Source organism: Oncorhynchus clarkii, chromosome 13, assembly GCF_045791955.1.
Source record: "Oncorhynchus clarkii lewisi isolate Uvic-CL-2024 chromosome 13, UVic_Ocla_1.0, whole genome shotgun sequence".
NCBI lineage: Eukaryota > Metazoa > Chordata > Actinopteri > Salmoniformes > Salmonidae > Oncorhynchus > Oncorhynchus clarkii.
This window is the reverse complement of record NC_092159.1, coordinates 7938224-7960122: the sequence shown is the minus strand read 5'-3', so window position 1 is coordinate 7960122 and position 21899 is coordinate 7938224. Positions and strand designations below refer to the sequence as shown.

Genomic DNA, 21899 nt, shown 5'->3' with positions numbered 1-21899 from the left:
GAGAGAGAGAGAGAGGGAGGAGAGAGAGAGAGGGAGGGAGGAGAGAGATGAGGGGGAGAGGGAGGAGAGAGATGAGGGGGAGAGGGAGGAGAGAGATGAGGGGGAGAGGGAGGAGAGAGGAAAAATAATATAGAAGAGTTATCATTATTTAATCAAAATGAACATAAAGAACAAAAGTGGGTGTGTTTGTCTGCCTGTGAGTGAGTGAGTGAGTGTCTGAGTGAGTGAGTGTCTGAGTGAGTGAGTGAGTGAGTGAGTGTCTGAGTGAGTGAGTGAGTGAGTGAGTGAGTGAGTGAGTGAGTGAGTGTCTGAGTGAGTGAGTGAGTGTCTGAGTGAGTGAGTGAGTGAGTGTCTGAGTGAGTGTCTGAGTGAGTGTCTGAGTGAGTGTCTGAGTGAGTGTCTGAGTGAGTGTCTGAGTGAGTGAGTGAGTGAGTGAGTGAGTGAGTGTGTGAGTGAGTGTCTGAGTGAGTGAGTGTCTGAGTGAGTGTCTGAGTGAGTGTCTGAGTGAGTGTCTGAGTGAGTGTCTGAGTGAGTGTCTGAGTGAGTGTCTGAGTGAGTGAGTGAGTGAGTGTCTGAGTGAGTGTGTGAGTGAGTGTCTGAGTGAGTGAGTGTGTGAGTGAGTGTCTGAGTGAGTGAGTGTCTGAGTGAGTGAGTGTCTGAGTGAGTGTCTGAGTGAGTGTCTGAGTGAGTGTCTGAGTGAGTGAGTGAGTGAGTGAGTGAGTGAGTGAGTGTGTGAGTGAGTGAGTGAGTGAGTGAGTGAGTGAGTGAGTGTCTGAGTGAGTGTGTGAGTGAGTGTCTGAGTGAGTGAGTGTCTGAGTGAGTGAGTGTCTGAGTGAGTGAGTGTCTGAGTGAGTGTCTGAGTGAGTGTCTGAGTGAGTGTCTGAGTGAGTGTCTGAGTGAGTGTCTGAGTGAGTGAGCGAGCGAGCGAGTGTGCGAGCGAGTGTGTGAGTGAGTGTCTGAGTGAGTGAGTGTGTGAGTGAGTGTCTGAGTGAGTGAGTGTCTGAGTGAGTGTCTGAGTGAGCGAGTGTGTGAGTGAGTGTCTGAGTGAGTGTCCGAGCGAGCGAGCGAGCGAGCGAGCGAGCGAGCGTGCGAGCGAGCGAGCGAGCGAGCGAGTGAGTGAGCGTCCGAGCGAGCGAGCGAGCGAGCGTGCGAGCGAGCGAGCGAGCGAGCGAGTGAGTGTCTGAGTGAGTGAGTGAGTGAGTGTCTGAGTGAGTGTCTGAGTGAGTGAGTGTCTGAGTGAGTGAGTGTCTGAGTGAGTGAGTGTCTGAGTGAGTGTCTGAGTGAGTGAGTGAGTGAGTGAGTGAGTGAGTGAGTGAGTGAGTGAGTGAGTGAGTGTGTGAGTGAGTGTGTGAGTGAGTGTCTGAGTGAGTGAGTGAGTGTGTGAGTGTCTGAGTGAGTGAGTGTCTGAGTGAGTGTCTGAGTGAGTGTCTGAGTGAGTGTCTGAGTGAGTGAGTGAGTGAGTGAGTGAGTGAGTGAGTGAGTGTGTGAGTGAGTGAGTGTGTGAGTGAGTGAGTGTGTGAGTGAGTGAGTGAGTGAGTGAGTGAGTGAGTGTCTGAGTGAGTGTCTGAGTGTCTGAGTGAGTGTCTGAGTGAGTGTCTGAGTGAGTGTCTGAGTGAGTGAGTGAGTGAGTGAGTGAGTGAGTGAGTGTGTGAGTGAGTGTGTGAGTGAGTGTCTGAGTGAGTGAGTGTCTGAGTGAGTGAGTGTGTGAGTGAGTGTCTGAGTGAGTGAGTGTCTGAGTGAGTGTCTGAGTGAGTGTCTGAGTGAGTGTCTGAGTGAGTGAGTGAGTGAGTGAGTGAGTGAGTGAGTGTCTGAGTGAGTGAGTGAGTGAGTGTCTGAGTGAGTGAGTGAGTGAGTGAGTGAGTGAGTGAGTGAGTGAGTGAGTGAGTGACTGAGTGTCTGAGTGTCTGAGTGTCTGAGTGTCTGAGTGTCTGAGTGAGTGAGTGAGTGAGTGAGTGAGTGAGAGCGTACCTTGATGGTCCCCAGTTTGTACTCCTCTCCTGAGTCGTTGTAAACCACCATAACAAAGTCGTTTCCAATGTGTCTCTTCTTGTTACAGCAGCCTTTATCACTGTCTCTGTTGGGCATCAGGGTGGCTATGTGGAAGATGGCTGAGGAGAGGAGGAGAGGGGGGTTAGTGGGGGTACAGACAGACCGACCCCTCTGTTGGGCATCAGGGGGGCTATGTGGAAGATGGCTGAGGAGAGGAGGAGAGGGGGGGTTAGTGGGGGTACAGACAGACTGACCCCTCTGTTGGGCATCAGGGTGGCTATGTGGAAGATGGCTGAGGAGAGGAGGAGAGGGGGGTTAGTGGGGGTACAGACAGACTGACCCCTCTGTTGGGCATCAGGGTGGCTATGTGGAAGATGGCTGAGGAGAGGAGGAGAGGGGGGTTAGTGGGAGTACAGACAGACTGACCCCTCTGTTGGGCATCACCTGAACCCTGGGGTACAGAGTAACACCTGTAAGTAGAAATACAGTCACCCTGCATGATGTCATCGTGCCAGCAGTAGGTAAACTCCCCGTCATCTCCATACTGGTCTAGACCCCCCAGGAAGATCTGGTCTGGATCACAGTCCTTCAGGTGGATCAGCTTCCCCAGGCCGGTCAGGAAGCCAGCGTAGCGGTTAGAACCATACTCATTGGACAGGATGGACACCTCGTTGAATACCTGGGGGTAGGGAGCAGGAAGGAGAGAGGGAGAGGGGGAGGGAAAGGGAGAGAGGGGGGGGGGGGAGAGGGAAAGGGAGAGAGGGGGGGGAGGAGAGAGGGAAAGGGGGAGGAGAGAGGGAAAGGGGGAGGAGAGAGGGAAAGGGAGAGAGGGAAAGGGGGAGGAGAGAGGGAAAGGGGGAGGGAGAGGGAAAGTGGAGGGAGAGGGAGAGGGAGAGGGAGAGAGGGAAAGGGAGAGAGGGGGGGAGAGAGGGAAAGGGGGAGGGAGAGAGGGGGAGGAAGGAGAGAGGGAGAGGGAGAGAGGGGGAGGAAGGAGAGAGGGAGAGGGAGAGAGGGGGAGGAAGGAGAGAGGGAAAGGGGGAGGGAGAAAGTCCGTTCATTAAAGGTTGTTTTGGTTGTACCCAAACCTGTAGTTAGTCTAGCGGCCGGCTACCCAAACCTGTAGTTAGTCTAGCGGCCGGCTACCCAAACCTGTAGTTAGTCTAGCGGCCGGCTACCCAAACCTGTAGCTAGTCTAGCGGCCAGCTACCCAAACCTGTAGCTAGTCTAGCGGCCAGCTACCCAAACCTGTAGCTAGTCTAGCGGCCAGCTACCCAAACCTGTAGCTAGTCTAGCGGCCAGCTACCCAAACCTGTAGCTAGTCTAGCGGCCAGCTCCCCAAACCTGTAGCTAGTCTAGCGGCCAGCTCCCCAAACCTGTAGCTAGTCTAGCGGCCAGCTCCCCAAACCTGTAGCTAGTCTAGCGGCCAGCTCCCCAAACCTGTAGCTAGTCTAGCGGCCGGCTACCCAAACCTGTAGCTAGTCTAGCGGCCAGCTACCCAAACCTGTAGCTAGTCTAGCGGCCAGCTACCCAAACCTGTAGTTAGTCTAGCAGCCGGCTACCCAAACCTGTAGTTAGTCTAGCAGCCGGCTACCCAAACCTGTAGTTAGTCTAGAGGCCGGCTACCCAAACCTGTAATAATCATGGTTGAATTCCAGACCGATTGGCCCCCATCGATCTTCTCCAAGCCCCGAGGCAAAGTGTGTAGAATTGTAGGAATTTGATCACAAACATCTCTCTCCACCCCATGGCAATATATGGATTGCAGGAAATGTTTAGATTCATCTGGTCTCACCTGTCCAGCTCCGACAAACACCACTCCAATCTTATGGGTATCATACGGAGGCATCTGGTCCAAAACCTTCACCGCTCTGTCGATCAGCTAAGAGAGAGAGAGACACTGTCGATCAGCTAGGGGGGAGAGAGAGAGAGTTGGAGGAGAGAGAGCGCGAGAGAGAGAGAGTTGGAGGAGAGAGAGCGCGAGAGAGAGTTGGAGGAGAGAGAGCGCGAGAGAGAGAGAGTTGGAGGAGAGAGAGCGCGAGAGAGAGAGAGTTGGAGGAGAGAGCGCGCGAGAGAGAGAGAGTTGGAGGAGAGAGCGCGCGAGAGAGAGAGAGTTGGAGGAGAGAGCGAGAGAGAGAGAGTTGGAGGAGAGAGCGAGAGAGAGAGAGTTGGAGGAGAGAGCGAGAGAGAGAGAGTTGGAGGAGAGAGCGAGAGAGAGAGAGTTGGAGGAGAGAGCGAGAGAGAGAGAGTTGGAGGAGAGAGCGAGAGAGAGAGAGTTGGAGGAGAGAGCGAGAGAGAGTTGGAGGAGAGAGCGAGAGAGAGTTGGAGGAGAGAGCGAGAGAGAGTTGGAGGAGAGAGCGAGAGAGAGTTGGAAGAGAGAGCGAGAGAGAGTTGGAGGAGAGAGCGAGAGAGAGTTGGAGGAGAGAGCGAGAGAGAGTTGGAGGAGAGAGCGAGAGAGAGTTGGAGGAGAGAGCGAGAGAGTGTTGGAGGAGAGAGCGAGAGAGTGTTGGAGGAGAGAGCGAGAGAGTGTTGGAGGAGAGAGCGAGAGAGAGTTGGAGGAGAAAGACACACACACACACACACACACACACACTCACCTGGGACTTGGGCAGCAGGAGAGGCTTGTTGGCCTCGTTGCCAAAGAAGGGAGAGTGGTAGAGCTGAAGGAACACAAAACTACAGGACAGGGGGAGAGAGAAAAGCATTAGGAAAGGCTCTGTGTGTGTGTGTGTGTGTGTGTGTGTGTGTGTGTGTGTGTGTGTGTGTGTGTATATAACCTGGGACTGAGTCCACTGGTCTTCTCAGTGTTGGTGGGTCCGGGCCGGGTGGTGTGGTACGCGTCTCCTCCTATCCTCTCTCTCCTGGAGGAGGGGGCCGACACTGAGATGGTGTGACCCCTGGGACGGTGCCCTCCGCTGGGGGACAGGGGTCCAGGCTGGTGGGGCGCTGGGAACTCCAACCTCATCCTGACTCCCTGCGAGGAAGAGGAATCTCCTCCTCCTCCCGATGTCCCAGACAACCCCCCTGTCACTGGGGTGGTATCCCCACTCTGATTCTGTCTGTTCACCCCTCCTCCACTCTCCACCTTCTCCATCTCTTTCTCCACCGGGGGCTGTTGTGGCTGGCTCTTCGCCTCCGAGGGGGACCGAACCCCGGGTGCCTCTCCTCCTCCGGCCCCGGGTCCTGTTGTGGTCTTGGGGAAGGCCTCTGGTAGGGTCTGGAGCTCAGGGGAGGAGCTGGACTTGTTGAGGGTCTGGGTCTCAGGCTGGTTCTGGGTCTGGGTCTGGAAGGGGAGCTCTGGGCCTTGGCTGCCCGGGGTGGAGGGGGCCAGGGGGGGCTGGTCGATGGGGATGAACCCCTCACTCACCTCCTCCAGGGTGGACTTCTCATCCTCCTGGCTGGAACTGGAGGAGGACTGAGGGGAAGAACGGATGAAAAACATCAATGTCTCCCAAAAACCACCTGCCATAATCTATTGGCTGTAGCAGTACTACTCCCCCTGTCTGTAGAGTACTACTCCACCTGTACTCCCCCTGTCTGTAGAGTACTACTCCCCCTGTCTGTAGAGTACTACTCCCCCTGTCTGTAGCAGTACTACTCCCCCTGTCTGTAGCAGTACTACTCCCCCTGTCTGTAGCAGTACTACTCCCCCTGTCTGTAGAAGTACTACTCCCCCTGTCTGTAGAGTACTACTCCCCCTGTCTGTAGAGTACTACTCCCCCTGTCTGTAGAGTACTACTCCCCCTGTCTGTAGAGTACTACTCCCCCTGTCTGTAGAGTACTACTCCCCCTGTCTGTAGCAGTACTACTCCCCCTGTCTGTAGAGTACTACTCCCCCTGTCTGTGCAGTACTACTCCCCCTGTCTGTAGAGTACTACTCCCCCTGTCTGTAGAGTACTACTCCCCCTGTCTGTAGAGTACTACTCCCCCTGTCTGTAGAGTACTACTCCCCCTGTCTGTAGAGTACTACTCCCCCTGTCTGTAGAGTCCTACTCCCCCTGTCTGTAGAGTACTACTCCCCCTGTCTGTAGAGTACTACTCCCCCTGTCTGTAGAGTACTACTCCCCCTGTCTGTAGAGTACCACTCCCCCTGTCTGTAGAGTACCACTCCCCCTGTCTGTAGTGTACCACTCCCCCTGTCTGTAGCAGTACTACTCCCCCTGTCTGTAGAGTACTACTCCCCCTGTCTGTAGAGTACCACTCCCCCTGTCTGTAGTGTACCACTCCCCCTGTACTCCCCCTGTCTGTAGCAGTACTACTCCCCCTGTCTGTAGAGTACTACTCCCCCTGTCTGTAGAGTACAACTCCCCCTGTCTGTAGAGTACTACTCCCCCTGTCTGTAGAGTACTACTCCCCCTGTCTGTAGAGTACTACTCCCCCTGTCTGTAGAGTACTACTCCCCCTGTCTGTAGAGTACTACTCCCCCTGTCTGTAGAGTACTACTCCCCCTGTCTGTAGAGTACTACTCCCCCTGTCTGTAGCAGTACTACTCCCCCTGTCTGTAGAGTACTACTCCCCCTGTCTGTAGAGTACTACTCCCCCTGTCTGTAGAGTACTACTCCCCCGTGCTGTAGAGTACTACTCCCCCTGTCTGTAGAGTACTACTCCCCCTGTACTCCCCCTGTCTGTAGAGTACTACTCCCCCTGTACTCCCCCTGTCTGTAGAGTACTACTCCCCCTGTCTGTAGCAGTACTACTCCCCCTGTCTGTAGAGTACTACTCCCCCTGTACTCCCCCTGTCTGTAGAGTACTACTCCCCCTGTACTCCCCCTGTCTGTAGAGTACTACTCCCCCTGTCTGTAGAGTACTACTCCCCCTGTACTCCCCCTGTCTGTAGAGTACTACTCCCCCTGTCTGTAGCAGTACTACTCCCCCTGTCTGTAGAGTACTACTCCCCCTGTACTCCCCCTGTCTGTAGAGTACTACTCCCCCTGTACTCCCCCTGTCTGTAGAGTACTACTCCCCCTGTACTCCCCCTGTCTGTAGAGTACTACTCCCCCTGTCTGTAGAGTACTACTCCCCCTGTACTCCCCCTGTCTGTAGAGTACTACTCCCCCTGTCTGTAGAGTACTACTCCCCCTGTCTGTAGCAGTACTACTCCCCCTGTCTGTAGCAGTACTACTCCCCCTGTCTGTAGAGTACTACTCCCCCTGTCTGTAGCAGTACTACTCCCCCTGTCTGTAGAGTACTACTCCCCCTGTCTGTAGAGTACTACTCCCCCTGTCTGTAGAGTACTACTCCCCCTGTCTGTAGAGTACTACTCCCCCTGTCTGTAGCAGTACTACTCCCCCTGTCTGTAGAGTACTACTCCCCCTGTCTGTGCAGTACTACTCCCCCTGTCTGTGGAGTACTACTCCCCCTGTCTGTAGAGTACTACTCCCCCTGTCTGTAGAGTACTACTCCCCCTGTCTGTAGAGTACTACTCCCCCTGTCTGTAGAGTACTACTCCCCCTGTCTGTAGAGTACTACTCCCCCTGTCTGTAGAGTACCACTCCCCCTGTCTGTAGAGTACCACTCCCCCTGTCTGTAGTGTACCACTCCCCCTGTCTGTAGTGTACCACTCCCCCTGTCTGTAGCAGTACTACTCCCCCTGTCTGTAGAGTACTACTCCCCCTGTCTGTAGAGTACTACTCCCCCTGTCTGTAGAGTACCACTCCCCCTGTCTGTAGTGTACCACTCCCCCTGTACTCCCCCTGTCTGTAGCAGTACTACTCCCCCTGTCTGTAGAGTACTACTCCCCCTGTCTGTAGAGTACAACTCCCCCTGTCTGTAGAGTACTACTCCCCCTGTCTGTAGAGTACTACTCCCCCTGTCTGTAGAGTACTACTCCCCCTGTCTGTAGAGTACTACTCCCCCTGTCTGTAGAGTACTACTCCCCCTGTCTGTAGAGTACTACTCCCCCTGTCTGTAGCAGTACTACTCCCCCTGTCTGTAGCAGTACTACTCCCCCTGTCTGTAGAGTACTACTCCCCCTGTCTGTAGAGTACTACTCCCCCTGTCTGTAGAGTACTACTCCCCCGTGCTGTAGAGTACTACTCCCCCTGTCTGTAGAGTACTACTCCCCCTGTACTCCCCCTGTCTGTAGAGTACTACTCCCCCTGTACTCCCCCTGTCTGTAGAGTACTACTCCCCCTGTCTGTAGCAGTACTACTCCCCCTGTCTGTAGAGTACTACTCCCCCTGTACTCCCCCTGTCTGTAGAGTACTACTCCCCCTGTACTCCCCCTGTCTGTAGAGTACTACTCCCCCTGTCTGTAGAGTACTACTCCCCCTGTACTCCCCCTGTCTGTAGAGTACTACTCCCCCTGTCTGTAGCAGTACTACTCCCCCTGTCTGTAGAGTACTACTCCCCCTGTACTCCCCCTGTCTGTAGAGTACTACTCCCCCTGTACTCCCCCTGTCTGTAGAGTACTACTCCCCCTGTACTCCCCCTGTCTGTAGAGTACTACTCCCCCTGTCTGTAGAGTACTACTCCCCCTGTACTCCCCCTGTCTGTAGAGTACTACTCCCCCTGTCTGTAGAGTACTACTCCCCCTGTCTGTAGCAGTACTACTCCCCCTGTCTGTAGCAGTACTACTCCCCCTGTCTGTAGAGTACTACTCCCCCTGTCTGTAGCAGTACTACTCCCCCTGTCTGTAGAGTACTACTCCCCCTGTCTGTAGAGTACTACTCCCCCTGTCTGTAGAGTACTACTCCCCCTGTCTGTAGAGTACTACTCCCCCTGTCTGTAGCAGTACTACTCCCCCTGTCTGTAGAGTACTACTCCCCCTGTCTGTGCAGTACTACTCCCCCTGTCTGTGGAGTACTACTCCCCCTGTCTGTAGAGTACTACTCCCCCTGTCTGTAGAGTACTACTCCCCCTGTCTGTAGAGTACTACTCCCCCTGTCTGTAGAGTACTACTCCCCCTGTCTGTAGAGTACTACTCCCCCTGTCTGTAGAGTACCACTCCCTCTGTCTGTAGAGTACCACTCCCCCTGTCTGTAGTGTACCACTCCCCCTGTCTGTAGTGTACCACTCCCCCTGTCTGTAGCAGTACTACTCCCCCTGTCTGTAGAGTACTACTCCCCCTGTCTGTAGAGTACTACTCCCCCTGTCTGTAGAGTACCACTCCCCCTGTCTGTAGTGTACCACTCCCCCTGTACTCCCCCTGTCTGTAGCAGTACTACTCCCCCTGTCTGTAGAGTACTACTCCCCCTGTCTGTAGAGTACAACTCCCCCTGTCTGTAGAGTACTACTCCCCCTGTCTGTAGAGTACAACTCCCCCTGTCTGTAGAGTACTACTCCCCCTGTCTGTAGAGTACTACTCCCCCTGTCTGTAGAGTACTACTCCCCCTGTCTGTAGCAGTACTACTCCCCCTGTCTGTAGAGTACTACTCCCCCTGTCTGTAGAGTACTACTCCCCCTGTACTCCCCCTGTCTGTAGAGTACTACTCCCCCTGTACTCCCCCTGTCTGTAGAGTACTACTCCCCCTGTCTGTAGCAGTACTACTCCCCCTGTCTGTAGAGTACTACTCCCCCTGTACTCCCCCTGTCTGTAGAGTACTACTCCCCCTGTACTCCCCCTGTCTGTAGAGTACTACTCCCCCTGTCTGTAGAGTACTACTCCCCCTGTACTCCCCCTGTCTGTAGAGTACTACTCCCCCTGTCTGTAGCAGTACTACTCCCCCTGTCTGTAGAGTACTACTCCCCCTGTACTCCCCCTGTCTGTAGAGTACTACTCCCCCTGTCTGTAGAGTACTACTCCCCCTGTACTCCCCCTGTCTGTAGAGTACTACTCCCCCTGTCTGTAGCAATACTACTCCCCCTGTCTGTAGAGTACTACTCCCCCTGTCTGTAGAGTACTACTCCCCCTGTCTGTAGCAGTACTACTCCCCCTGTCTGTAGCAGTACTACTCCCCCTGTCTGTAGAGTACTACTCCCCCTGTACTCCCCCTGTCTGTAGAGTACTACTCCCCCTGTCTGTAGCAGTACTACTCCCCCTGTCTGTAGAGTACTACTCCCCCTGTCTGTAGCAGTACTACTCCCCCTGTCTGTAGGAGTACTACTCCCCCTGTCTGTAGCAGTACTACTCCCCCTGTCTGTAGCAGTACTACTCCCCCTGTCTGTAGCAGTACTACTCCCCCTGTCTGTAGCAGTACTACTCCCCCTGTCTGTAGCAGTACTACTCCCCCTGTCTGTAGAGTACTACTCCCCCTGTACTCCCCCTGTCTGTAGAGTACTACTCCCCCTGTCTGTAGAGTATTACTCCCCCTGTACTCCCCCTGTCTGTAGAGTACTACTCCCCCTGTCTGTAGCAGTACTACTCCCCCTGTCTGTAGAGTACTACTCCCCCTGTCTGTAGAGTACTACTCCCCCTGTCTGTAGAGTACTACTCCCCCTGTCTGTAGCAGTACTACTCCCCCTGTCTGTAGAGTACTACTCCCCCTGTACTCCCCCTGTCTGTAGAGTACTACTCCCCCTGTCTGTAGCAGTACTACTCCCCCTGTCTGTAGAGTACTACTCCCCCTGTCTGTAGCAGTACTACTCCCCCTGTCTGTAGGAGTACTACTCCCCCTGTCTGTAGCAGTACTACTCCCCCTGTCTGTAGCAGTACTACTCCCCCTGTCTGTAGCAGTACTACTCCCCCTGTCTGTAGCAGTACTACTCCCCCTGTCTGTAGCAGTACTACTCCCCCTGTCTGTAGCAGTACTACTCCCCCTGTCTGTAGCAGTACTACTCCCCCTGTCTGTAGCAGTACTACTCCCCCTGTCTGTAGCAGTACTACTCCCCCTGTCTGTAGCAGTACTACTCCCCCTGTCTGTAGCAGTACTACTCCCCCTGTCTGTAGCAGTACTACTCCCCCTGTCTGTAGAGTACTACTCCCCCTGTCTGTAGTGTACTACTCCCCCTGTCTGTAGAGTACTACTCCCCCTGTCTGTAGAGTACTACTCCCCCTGTCTGTAGAGTACTACTCCCCCTGTCTGTAGAGTACTACTCCCCCTGTCTGTAGCAGTACTACTCCCCCTGTCTGTAGAGTACTACTCCCCCTGTCTGTAGGGTACTACTCCCCCTGTCTGTAGGGTACTACTCCCCCTGTCTGTAGGGTACTACTCCCCCTGTCTGTAGGGTACTACTCCCCCTGTCTGTAGAGTACTACTCCCCCTGTCTGTAGAGTACTACTCCCCCTGTACTCCCCCTGTCTGTAGAGTACTACTCCCCCTGTCTGTAGCAGTACTACTCCCCCTGTCTGTAGCAGTACTACTCCCCCTGTCTGTAGCAGTACTACTCCCCCTGTCTGTAGCAGTACTACTCCCCCTGTCTGTAGCAGTACTACTCCCCCTGTCTGTAGAGTACTACTCCCCCTGTCTGTAGTGTACTACTCCCCCTGTCTGTAGTGTACTACTCACCCTGTCTGTAGTGTACTACTCACCCTGCTGAGTGTTCTAGGGGGCAGGGCCTTGGTGAACTTGTCAGCAGCGATGTAGATGGGTTCAGAGGGCATGGCCTCAAACTTCTCCGCCTCTGGGCAATCAGAGGGGTAGTCTACGTGGCCCCTGACCCCTGTCCCCTCTAGCACTACCACAGAGTCTACAGCCGGGGGCGACAGAGAGGAGAGGGTTAGAGAGGGGACGAGGGACACACAGATACCACAGAGTCTACAGCAGGGGGCGACAGAGAGGAGAGGGGACGAGGGACACACAGAGTCTACAGCAGGGGGCGACAGAGAGGAGAGGGGATGAGGGACACAGAGTCTACAGCAGGGGGCAACAGAGGAGAGGGGACGAGGGACACAGATACCACAGAGTCTACAGCAGGGGGCGACAGAGAGGAGAGGGGACGAGGGACACACAGATACCACAGAGTCTACAGCAGGGGGCGACCGAGAGGAGAGGGGACGAGGGACACACAGATACCCACGGCAACGAACGCAACAGCATACACAGAAAAACATCATTAATGAACACATTTAATAAACACACAAGTAATAAAACACACACACACGACAAAGAAACAAAAAACTCACAGAAAAAAAACCGACAAAAACACACACTAAACTACCTCTACTTTGCACCCTTATGTTAATTTACAAACTACCACCTGTAGTATACCAGACCACCACTAAGTGGTCACACACCTCCTAAACACACACACACACACACACACAGAGATCAAACAGAATCAGAAGCATTACACGTATCGATCAGTGATCAAACAGAATCAGTAACTCAGTCAGGCAGGCGCACACACACACACACACACACACACACGCAGGGAGACAGATCAAAGAGCAGACTTGCAGGCAGCAGCATATCAGTCATTGGCTCATCATCATTGGTAACATCATCATTGGTAACATCATCATTGGTAACATCATCATTGGTAACATCATCATTGGTAACATCATCATTGGTAACATCTATTTGATGCGTCTTCAAACACGTGTGGTCGGTCGGTCGGTGGGTATACTGTAGGATACAGTATACCCACGACTGACAGCAACAGAATATTACAATGAACACTTAGCACCATGACACCTCACAAAACATGACATTATTGGGTGGTGTGGTGACCAGAATGATATCCCTAACACAAAATGGTGACCAGAATGATATCCCTAACACAAAATGGTGACCAGAATGATATCCCTAACACAAAATGGTGACCAGAATGATATCCCTAACACAAAATGGTGACCAGAATGATATCCCTAACACAGAATGGTGACCAGAATGATATCCCTAACACAGAATGGTGACCAGAATGATATCCCTAACACAGAATGGTGACCAGAATGATATCCCTAACACAGAATGGTGACCAGAATGATATCCCTAACACAGAATGGTGACCAGAATGATATCCCTAACACAGAATGGTGACCAGAATGATATCCCTAACACAGAATGGTGACCAGAATGATATCCCTAACACAGAATGGTGACCAGAATGATATCCCTAACACAAAATGGCCAGCAGAGAAGCCAGAAAGAAGTGTTTGTGTCCTGGATGAGGTCTGTCTTGACTATGTTACATGCATAACCTCTATGACGATGTCATGGGGTGAAGAGTCAGGAGGTTAGAGGTTAAAAGAAAAAAGGAGACAGGAAGTACATTCCAGGGCCACAGGACAAGGGGGTCACATGTTAGAAAACCATCAAAAGTGTCATTAAATTATCATGAACAAATCCAGTCATAGGATTGATTCATCTTGGCGGCGGGTTGATTAATAGATTGAAACGATTGGCCCGTGAGTTTGTGTGTGTCATCATCTCTCTCCAGTGGTGGCCCGACATGTTAGTGACACGTGATGACACGGGACGTGGGGGGGCACACATATGTTGGGGCATAGGAGGCTGGTGAGGGGAGGACGCGCTCACAGTAATGGATGGAATAGATGGATGGACGGGTTTGATTTACCATTCATTCATTCTGTTACTGTTCCGTTACAATGAGCCCATCCTCACATTTAAAGTGCCACCACTGGTTTGGGGTGAGGCTCGTGTTGGGGGCGTGGCCACGCTGCTTGTACCTGCCCAGGAAATGCTCCGTTGGAGCCGAACCGGAACTGGGGGCGGGGCGAAGGACAGACCCAGAGAGGAGAGAGAGCCCACTGGACGAGCCAGGTCGCCATTCAACACAGCAGAGCCAATCACAAATTAGCATGACAGGAAATGGAAGAATAATAAAGCAATCCAAAAAAAGATGAGGATAAAATGAATTTACAGTGGAGGGAAAACAGTAGGAATTAAAATATGAGAAAAAAATAAGATAGTGGATAAAATACCAAATGAAATTCACAATATATAAAATAGGGAACTAGTAACACAATATATGTGAAACACACGACAGACAATGATGGAACTAGCGATGTGTGTGTGATCTGTTTGTGAGAGAAGTCTAGCACCATTTCATCTTACCAAACCGGAACAAGAAACAGTGTTTGTTCACGAGGATCAACCTGAACAAGGTGCATCTATGATTCGATCTACAAATCACCCAGCTACTAAATGAAAGGACATTTGACTGATCCTGATGATATAGAGATTAGTGAATCTGTGGAGCATCTAAACTTAGACTCTACTTGTTCATGAGGGCCAGAGAGCAGAGAGAGGAGAGGAGAGAGGAGAGAGAGAGGAGAGGAGAGAGAGGAGAGAGAGGATAAGGGAGAAGGGAGAGAGGAGAGAGAGGAGAGGAGAGGAGAGGAGAGGAGAGGAGAGGAGAGACCAGAGAGAGGAGAGACCAGAGAGAGGAGAGACCAGAGAGAGGAGAGACCAGAGAGAGGAGAGACCAGAGAGAGGAGAGACCAGAGAGAGGAGAGACCAGAGAGAGGAGAGACCAGAGAGAGGAGAGACCAGAGAGAGGAAAGACCAGAGAGAGGAAAGACCAGAGAGAGGAAAGACCAGAGAGAGGAGAGGGAGCAGAGAGAAGAGAGAGAGGAGAGACCAGAGAGAGGAGAGGAGAGGAGAGACCAGAGAGAGGAGAGGAGAGAGAGCAGAGAGAGGAGAGCAGAGAGAGGAGAGCAGAGAGAGGAGAGGAGAGAGAGGAGAGGAGAGGGAGGAGAGGAGAGAGAGGAGAGCAGAGAGAGGAGAGCAGAGAGAGGAGAGCAGAGAGTAGAGGAGAGACAGGAGAACAGAGAGATGAGAGGAGAGAGAGGAGAGCAGAGAGAGTAGAGGAGAGACAGGAGAACAGAGAGAGGAGAGCAGACTGGACGGAGGTTCATTCATGTTCAGTAAAGTACAGCAGGAGTTCCTTCTCAAAAACTTGGTGGTGACTGGGGAGCTGTACTGGGTGGTGACTGGGGAGCTGTACTGGGTGGTGACTGGGGAGCTGTACTGGTGGTGACTGGGGAGCTGTACTGGGGGAGCTGTACTGGGTGGTGACTGGGGAGCTGTACTGGTGGTGACTGGGGAGCTGTACTGGGTGGTGACTGGGGAGCTGTACTGGGGAGCTGTACTGGTGGTGACTGGGGAGCTGTACTGGGGAGCTGTACTGGGTGGTGACTGGGGAGCTGTACTGGGTGGTGACTGGGGAGCTGTACTGGGTGGTGACTGGGGAGCTGTACTGGGTGGTGACTGGGGAGCTGTACTGTTGGTGACTGGGGAGCTGTACTGGTGCTGACTGGGGAGCTGTACTGGGTGGTGACTGGGGAGCTGTACTGGGTGGTGACTGGGGAGCTGTACTGGGTGGTGACTGGGGAGCTGTACTGGGTGGTGACTGGGGAGCTGTACTGGGTGGTGACTGGGGAGCTGTACTGGGTGGTGACTGGGGAGCTGTACTGGGGAGCTGTACTGGTGGTGACTGGGGAGCTGTACTGGGTGGTGACTGGAGAGCTGTACTGGGGGTGACTGGGGAGCTGTACTGTGTGGTGACTGGGGAGCTGTACTGGGGAGCTGTACTGGGTGGTGACTGGAGAGCTGTACTGGTGGTGACTGGGGAGCTGTACTGGGTGGTGACTGGGGAGCTGTACTGGGTGGTGACTGGGGAGCTGTACTGGGTGGTGACTGGGGAGCTGTACTGGGTGGTGACTGGGGAGCTGTACTGGGTGGTGACTGGGGAGCTGTACTGGGTGGTGACTGGGGAGCTGTACTGGGGAGCTGTACTGGGTGGTGACTGGGGAGCTGTACTGGGGAGCTGTACTGGGTGGTGACTGGGGAGCTGTACTGGGTGGTGACTGGGGAGCTGTACTGGGGAGCTGTACTGGTGGTGACTGGGGAGCTGTAGTGGGTGGTGACTGGGGAGCTGTACTGGGGAGCTGTACTGGGGAGCTGTACTGGGTGGTGACTGGGGAGCTGTACTGGGTGGTGACTGGGGAGCTGTACTGGGGAGCTGTACTGGGTGGTGACTGGGGATCTGTACTGGGTGGTGACTGGGGAGCTGTACTGGGTGAGGACTGGGGAGCTGTACTGGGTGAGGACTGGGGAGCTGTACTGGGTGAGGACTGGGGAGCTGTACTGGGTGAGGACTGGGGAGCTGTACTGGGTGAGGACTGGGGAGCTGTACTGGGTGAGGACTGGGGAGCTGTACTGGGTGAGGACTGGGGAGCTGTACTGGTCCCTCCCACCAACACACACTGTCCCCTCCCACCAACACACACTGTCCCCTCCCACCAACACACACACAATCCAACACACACACTGTCCCCTCCCACCAACACACACTATCCCCTCCCACCAACACACACACTGTCCCCTCCCACCAACACACACACTGTCCCCTCCCACCAACACACACACTGTCCCCTCCCACCAACACACACACTGTCCCCTCCCACCAACACACACACTGACCCCTCCCACCAACACACACTGTCCCCTCCCACCAACACACACACTGTCCCCTCCCATCAACACACACTTATAATATCCAACACCCCCCTCCCCTCCCTCTCCCTCCTCACCTGTGTTAGAGCGCTGGATGAGTCCAGGCTTGCCCCCTTGGATGGGTCCAGGGGGGTTAAGGGCTACGGGGGTCGGAGCGGGGGTGGCTGTGCTGGCGGGGGCGCTGGCAGTCTGAGTGGGGGGCTCCTTGACCCCCTCCATGGCCATGAGAACAGAGGACAGCTCCTGGAGAGGCATGTTACCCAGCTCAGAGGAGAAGGGACTGGGAGGGTTCTCCAGACACATCAACCAGCTGGTGTTACCTGGACAGGAGAGAAGTCAATTACCCCCCTGGAGTCCAATGACGCCCCGGTGTGTCAATCTAAGTCACATCACAAAATCCCCATCAAAATCCGTCAGTTTAAGCGAAAATCGGTCTTATCACGTAAACGGGGTCCTAACGTTTTTTTTAATATCAAATAGCTAAATGATCCACAGTATGACATCATAACACCATTCCATATGTCAGCTTAGCACCCCCCACCTCCAATGACTTAGACTTTTAGGAATTAACCAATTAACCAAAGGGGTGCGTCACTTGAGTGGGTTGAGTCACTGATGTGATCTTCCTGTCTGTGTTGGCGCCCCCCTTTGGGTTGTGCCGTGGCGGAGATCTTTGTGGGCTATACTCTGCCTTGTCTCAGGCTGGAAAGTTGGTGGTTGAAGATATCCTTCTAGTGGTGTGGGGGCTGTGCTTTGGCAAAGTGGGTGGGGTTATATCCTTCCTGCTTAGCCCTGTCCGGGGGTATCATTGGATGGGGCCACAGTGTCTCCTGACCCCTCCTGTCTCAGCCTCCAGTATTTATGCTGCAGTAGTTTGTGTCGGGGGGCTAGGGTCAGTTTGTTATATCTGGAGTACTTCTCCTGTCCTATCCGGTGTCCTGTGTGAATTTAAGTATGCTCTCTCTAATTCTCTTTCTTTGTCTCTCTCTCTCGGAGGACCTGAGCCCTAGGACCATGCGTCAGGACTACCTGGCATGATGACTCCTTGCTGTCCCCAGTCCACCTGGCCGTGCTGACCTTGCACCCTCGACAACCACTGTGATTACTATTATTCCACCATGCTGGTCATTTATGAACATTTGAACATCTTGGCCATTTTCTGTTATAAACTCCACCCGGCACAGCCAGAAGATGACTGGCCACCCCACATAGCCTGGTTCCTCTCTAGGTTTCTTCCTAGGTTTTGGCCTTTCTAGGGAGTTTTTCCTAGCCACCGTGCTTCTACACCTGCATTGCTTGCTGTTTGTGGTTTTAGGCTGGGTTTCTGTACAGCACTTTGAGATCTCAGCTGATGTAAAAAGGGCTTTATAAATCAATTTGATGTGATTGGAATTAGTCAGGTCAGAGGAAGAGAGATGGAGAAGAAAAGAGAGAAAATAATCTAAAATGGTCTGTATCTTCCGTGTGTAAACAGATGAAGAGGAAGTTATTCAACAGGTGTGTGTGTGTGTGTGTGTTTACCTGAGGGTCTGCGTATGAAGATCTCAGCCCATCCCTGGGTCAGAATGGGCAGGAACTCTGCCAGGCTGGGCTTGTCTTTGAGGGGGTCCTTAGGGGGAGCACAGGGGGAAGGAGAGGGGGGCTCCAGGCCATCCAGACAGGGGCCGGAGGAGGAGGAGGGGGGAGAGAGGGGGACACCACACAGCTCTCCCCCCTCAGAGGGTGAGACCAGGGGGCTGAGGCTCTGGGCTGGACCTGCACGGAGGGCATGGCCACCTGAGGGGGGAGAAGGAGAAAGAACAGGTGGAGAGAAGGAGGAATTAGTGACATATCACCATCCCTACCTTACATGGAACGAAGGAGAGATAGAGAGACCCCTTCAGATTAGTGGATTCAGCTATTTCAGCCACGCCCGTTGCCCCAGAACATTACAGAACAGCCATGCAATCTCCAAAGACAAACATTGGCAGTAGAATGGCCTTACTGAAAAGCTTAGTGACTTACGTGGCACCATCATAGGATGCCACCTTTCCAACAAGTCAGTTCGTCAAATTTCTGCCCTGTTAGAGCTGCCCTGGTCAACTGTAAGTGCTGTTATTGTGAAGTGGAAACGTCAAGGAGCAACAACGGCTCAGACGCGCAGTGGTAGGCCACACAAGCTTAAAGAACGGGACCGCCGAGTGCTGTCCTCGGATGCAACACTCATTTCTGAGTTCCAAACTGCCTCTGGAAGCAAACTCAGCACAAGAACTGTTCGTTGGGAGCTTCATGAAATGGTTTTTCATGGCCGAGCAGCCGCACACAAGTCTAAGATCACCATGCGCAATGCCAAGCGTCGGCTGGAGTGGTGTAAAGCTCTCCACCATTGTACTCTGGAGCAGTGGAAACGCGTTCTCTGGAGTGATGAATCACACTTCACCCTCTGGCAGTCCCGACGGACAAATCTGGGTTTAGTGGATGCCAGGAAAACGCTACCTGCCCCAATGCATAGTGCTAACTGTAAAGTTTGGTGGAGGGGGCTGTTTTCTGGGGCTGTTTTTCATGGTTCGGGCTAGGCCCCTTAGTCCCAGTGAAGGGAAATCTTTACACTACAGCATACAATGACATTCTAGAGGACTCTGTGCTTTCAAAATTGTGGTAATCGTTTGGGGAAGGCCCTTTCCTGTTTCAGCATGACAATGCCCCTGTGCACAAAGCGAGATCCATGCAGAAATGGTTTTGTCAAGGTTGGTGTGGAAGAACTTGACTGGCGGGCACAAAGCCCTGACCTCAACCCCATCAAACACCTTTAAGATGAATTGGAACACCAACTGCGAGCCAGGCCTAAATCGCATAACATCAGTGTCCGACCTCACTAATGCTCGTGGGTGAACAGAAGCAAGTCCCTGCAGCAATGTTCCAACATCTAGTGGAAAGCCTTCCCAGGAGAGTGGAGGCTGTTATAGCAGCAATGTTCCAACATCTAGTGGAAAGCTTTCCCAGAAGAGTGGAGGCTGTTATAGCAGCAATGTTCCAACATCTAGTGGAAAGCCTTCCCAGAAGAGTGGAGGCTGTTATAGCAGCAATGTTCCAACATCTAGTGGAAGGCTTCCCAGAAGAGTGGAGGCTGTTATAGCAGCAATGTTCCAACATCTAGTGGAAAGCCTTCCCAGAAGAGTGGAGGCTGTTATAGCAGCAATGTTCCAACATCTAGTGGAAAGCCTTCCCAGAAGAGTGGAGGGGGACCAACTCAATATTAATGCCCACGATTTTGGAATGAGATGTTCACCACATACTTTAGATCATGTAGTGTATAGAATAGATAGCTAGATAGAGAGAACGTCCTCTTCCTACCTGACACGGATCGTGCTCTGATGACAGTAGAGAGAGAGAAGGATAGAGAAGGATAGAGAGTGAGAGACAGAGAGTTCCTCATCTTCCTACCTTCAATGGATCATACTTTGATGACAGTAGAGAGAGAAGGATAGAGAGTGAGAGATAGAGAGAAGGATAGAGAGTGAGAGACAGAGAGTTCCTCCTTTTCCTACCTGACATGGATCGTACTCTGATGACAGTAGAGAGAGAAGGATAGAGAGTGAGAGATAGAGAGAAGGATAGAGAGTGAGAGACAGAGAGTTCCTCCTCTTCCTACCTGACATGGATCGTACTCTGATGACAGTAGAGAGAGAGAAGGATAGAGAGTGAGAGAGACAGAGAGAGTTCCTCCTCTTCCTACCTGACATGGATCGTACTCTGATGCGTGAGGCTCTGTTGAGCTGTTGACTGGACTGGGACTCCAGTTTGGCCGGAGCCTCTTTGGTCTGACGGGTGTGGAGGGAGGGGTCTGACCTACAGGGGGCAAGAGAGAGACCGGATATTACTGACAGTAGGTGTGTTACCGTGTGTGTATGGGTTACAGTGTGGTTGTGTATGGGTTACCGTGTGTGTGTGTGTGTGTGTGTGTGTGTGTATATGGGTTACCGTGTGTGTGTGTGTGTGTGTGTGTTACCGTGTGTGTGTGTGTGTGTGTGTGTATATGGGTTACAGTGTGTGTATATGGGTTACTGTGTGTGTGTGTGGTTACCTGGTCATCTCTCCCCCTCCTCCCAGCCTCTCAGCCATGTCCATTCCCAGTAGGGCCTGGCTCCTGTGTGTGTGTGTGTGTGTGTGTGTGTGGGTGTGGGTGGTTACCTGGTCATCTCTCCCCCTCCTCCCAGCCTCTCAGCCATGTCCATTCCCAGTAGGGCCTGGCTCCTTTGTGTGTGTGGGTGGTTACCTGGTCATCTCTCCCACTCCTCCCAGCCTCTCAGCCATGTCCATTCCCAGTAGGACCTGGCTCCTGTGTGTGTGTGTGGGTGGTTACCTGGTCATCTCTCCCCCTCCTCCCAGCCTCTCAGCCATGTCCATTCCCAGTAGGACCTGGCTCCTGTGTGTGTGTGTGGGTGGTTACCTGGTCATCTCTCCCCCTCCTCCCAGCCTCTCAGCCATGTCCATTCCCAGTAGGGCCTGGCTCCTGACCCCACCACTGGTCGTTATGGTGATCAGCTTGTTACCCACCAGCCAGGTCATACTGCGACCCCCCGCCAGAAGGAACTCTGCTATAGGAGACCTGGCAAAGGTTAAGGGTCAGGGGTTAAGTCAAGGTCACTTAGTTCCGAGGGCTTATGGCAGTTGATAATCATAGAAGACCTCGTGTCCTTTTCCCCATTGTGATTGGGTGAATAATGAAGACTAGAGTATAGACCTCGTGTCCTTTCCCCCGTTGTGATTGGGTGAATAATGAAGACTAGAGTATAGACCTCGTGTCCTTTTCCCCGTTGTGATTGGGTGAATAATGAAGACTAGAGTATAGACCTCGTGTCCTTTCCCCCGTTGTGATTGGGTGAATAATGAAGACTAGAGTATAGATCTCGTGTCCTTTCCCCCGTTGTGATTGGGTGAATAATGAAGACTAGAGTATAGACCTCGTGTCCTTTCCCCCGTTGTGATTGGGTGAATAATGAAGACTAGAGTGAAGACCCACGAGGTCACTAATAAAGGCAGAAAATATCCCGTGGTCAACCCCCCCGTCCGTGCGTACCTCTTGGGCAGGGCTGAGAAGTTGGAGAAGACGTATCGAGCCATCATGTCCAGACAGGTCTCCGTTAACTCCAGGTGGACGGTCTTTAACCCATCGTCTGCCTGGCTCACGGTGTTCTCGTCAGAAGAACCCAGACTACACGTGGTGCTGGAGGTGTGCATCCTACAGCCAGGGGGTGTCAGATAAGGGTGTCAGAGAGGGTGTCAGATAAGGGTGTCAGAGAGGGTGTCAGATAAGGGTGTCAGAGAGGGTGTCAGATAAGGGTGTCAGATAAGGGTGCCACATAGGGTGTCAGATAGGGTGTCAGAGAGGGGTCCCAGATAAGGGTGTCCGAGAGGGTGTCAGAGAGACACACACACCAGTGGAGGCTGCTGAGGGGAGGACGGCTCATAATGACGGCTGGAACGGAGTGAATGGAATCAAAACACATTCTATAAGTATAAATAACCGTTGATACCATTACAACTACTCCCTTCCAGACAATATTATGAGCCGTCCTCCCCTCAGCAGCCTCCGCTGACACACACACACACACACACACACACACAGTTTGC

General features: G+C 53.0%; 1 protein-coding gene across 1 annotated transcript in view; it reads right to left on the bottom strand.

The window, feature by feature from the left end:
- Positions 1 to 21899, bottom strand: part of LOC139423662 (tuberin-like) — a 39150-nt gene that overhangs the window by 5899 nt on the left and 11352 nt on the right. The window contains exons 6-17 of the mRNA XM_071175270.1: positions 21346 to 21507; positions 20716 to 20874; positions 20002 to 20114; positions 17808 to 18062; positions 16364 to 16606; positions 13496 to 13576; positions 11396 to 11553; positions 4764 to 5401; positions 4584 to 4662; positions 3782 to 3868; positions 2482 to 2668; positions 1969 to 2108 (exon numbers count right to left, since the gene is read on the bottom strand). Coding sequence (XP_071031371.1) covers positions 1969 to 2108; positions 2482 to 2668; positions 3782 to 3868; positions 4584 to 4662; positions 4764 to 5401; positions 11396 to 11553; positions 13496 to 13576; positions 16364 to 16606; positions 17808 to 18062; positions 20002 to 20114; positions 20716 to 20874; positions 21346 to 21507 — 2302 coding nt within the window. The remainder of the gene's footprint in view (positions 1 to 1968; positions 2109 to 2481; positions 2669 to 3781; positions 3869 to 4583; positions 4663 to 4763; positions 5402 to 11395; positions 11554 to 13495; positions 13577 to 16363; positions 16607 to 17807; positions 18063 to 20001; positions 20115 to 20715; positions 20875 to 21345; positions 21508 to 21899) is intronic.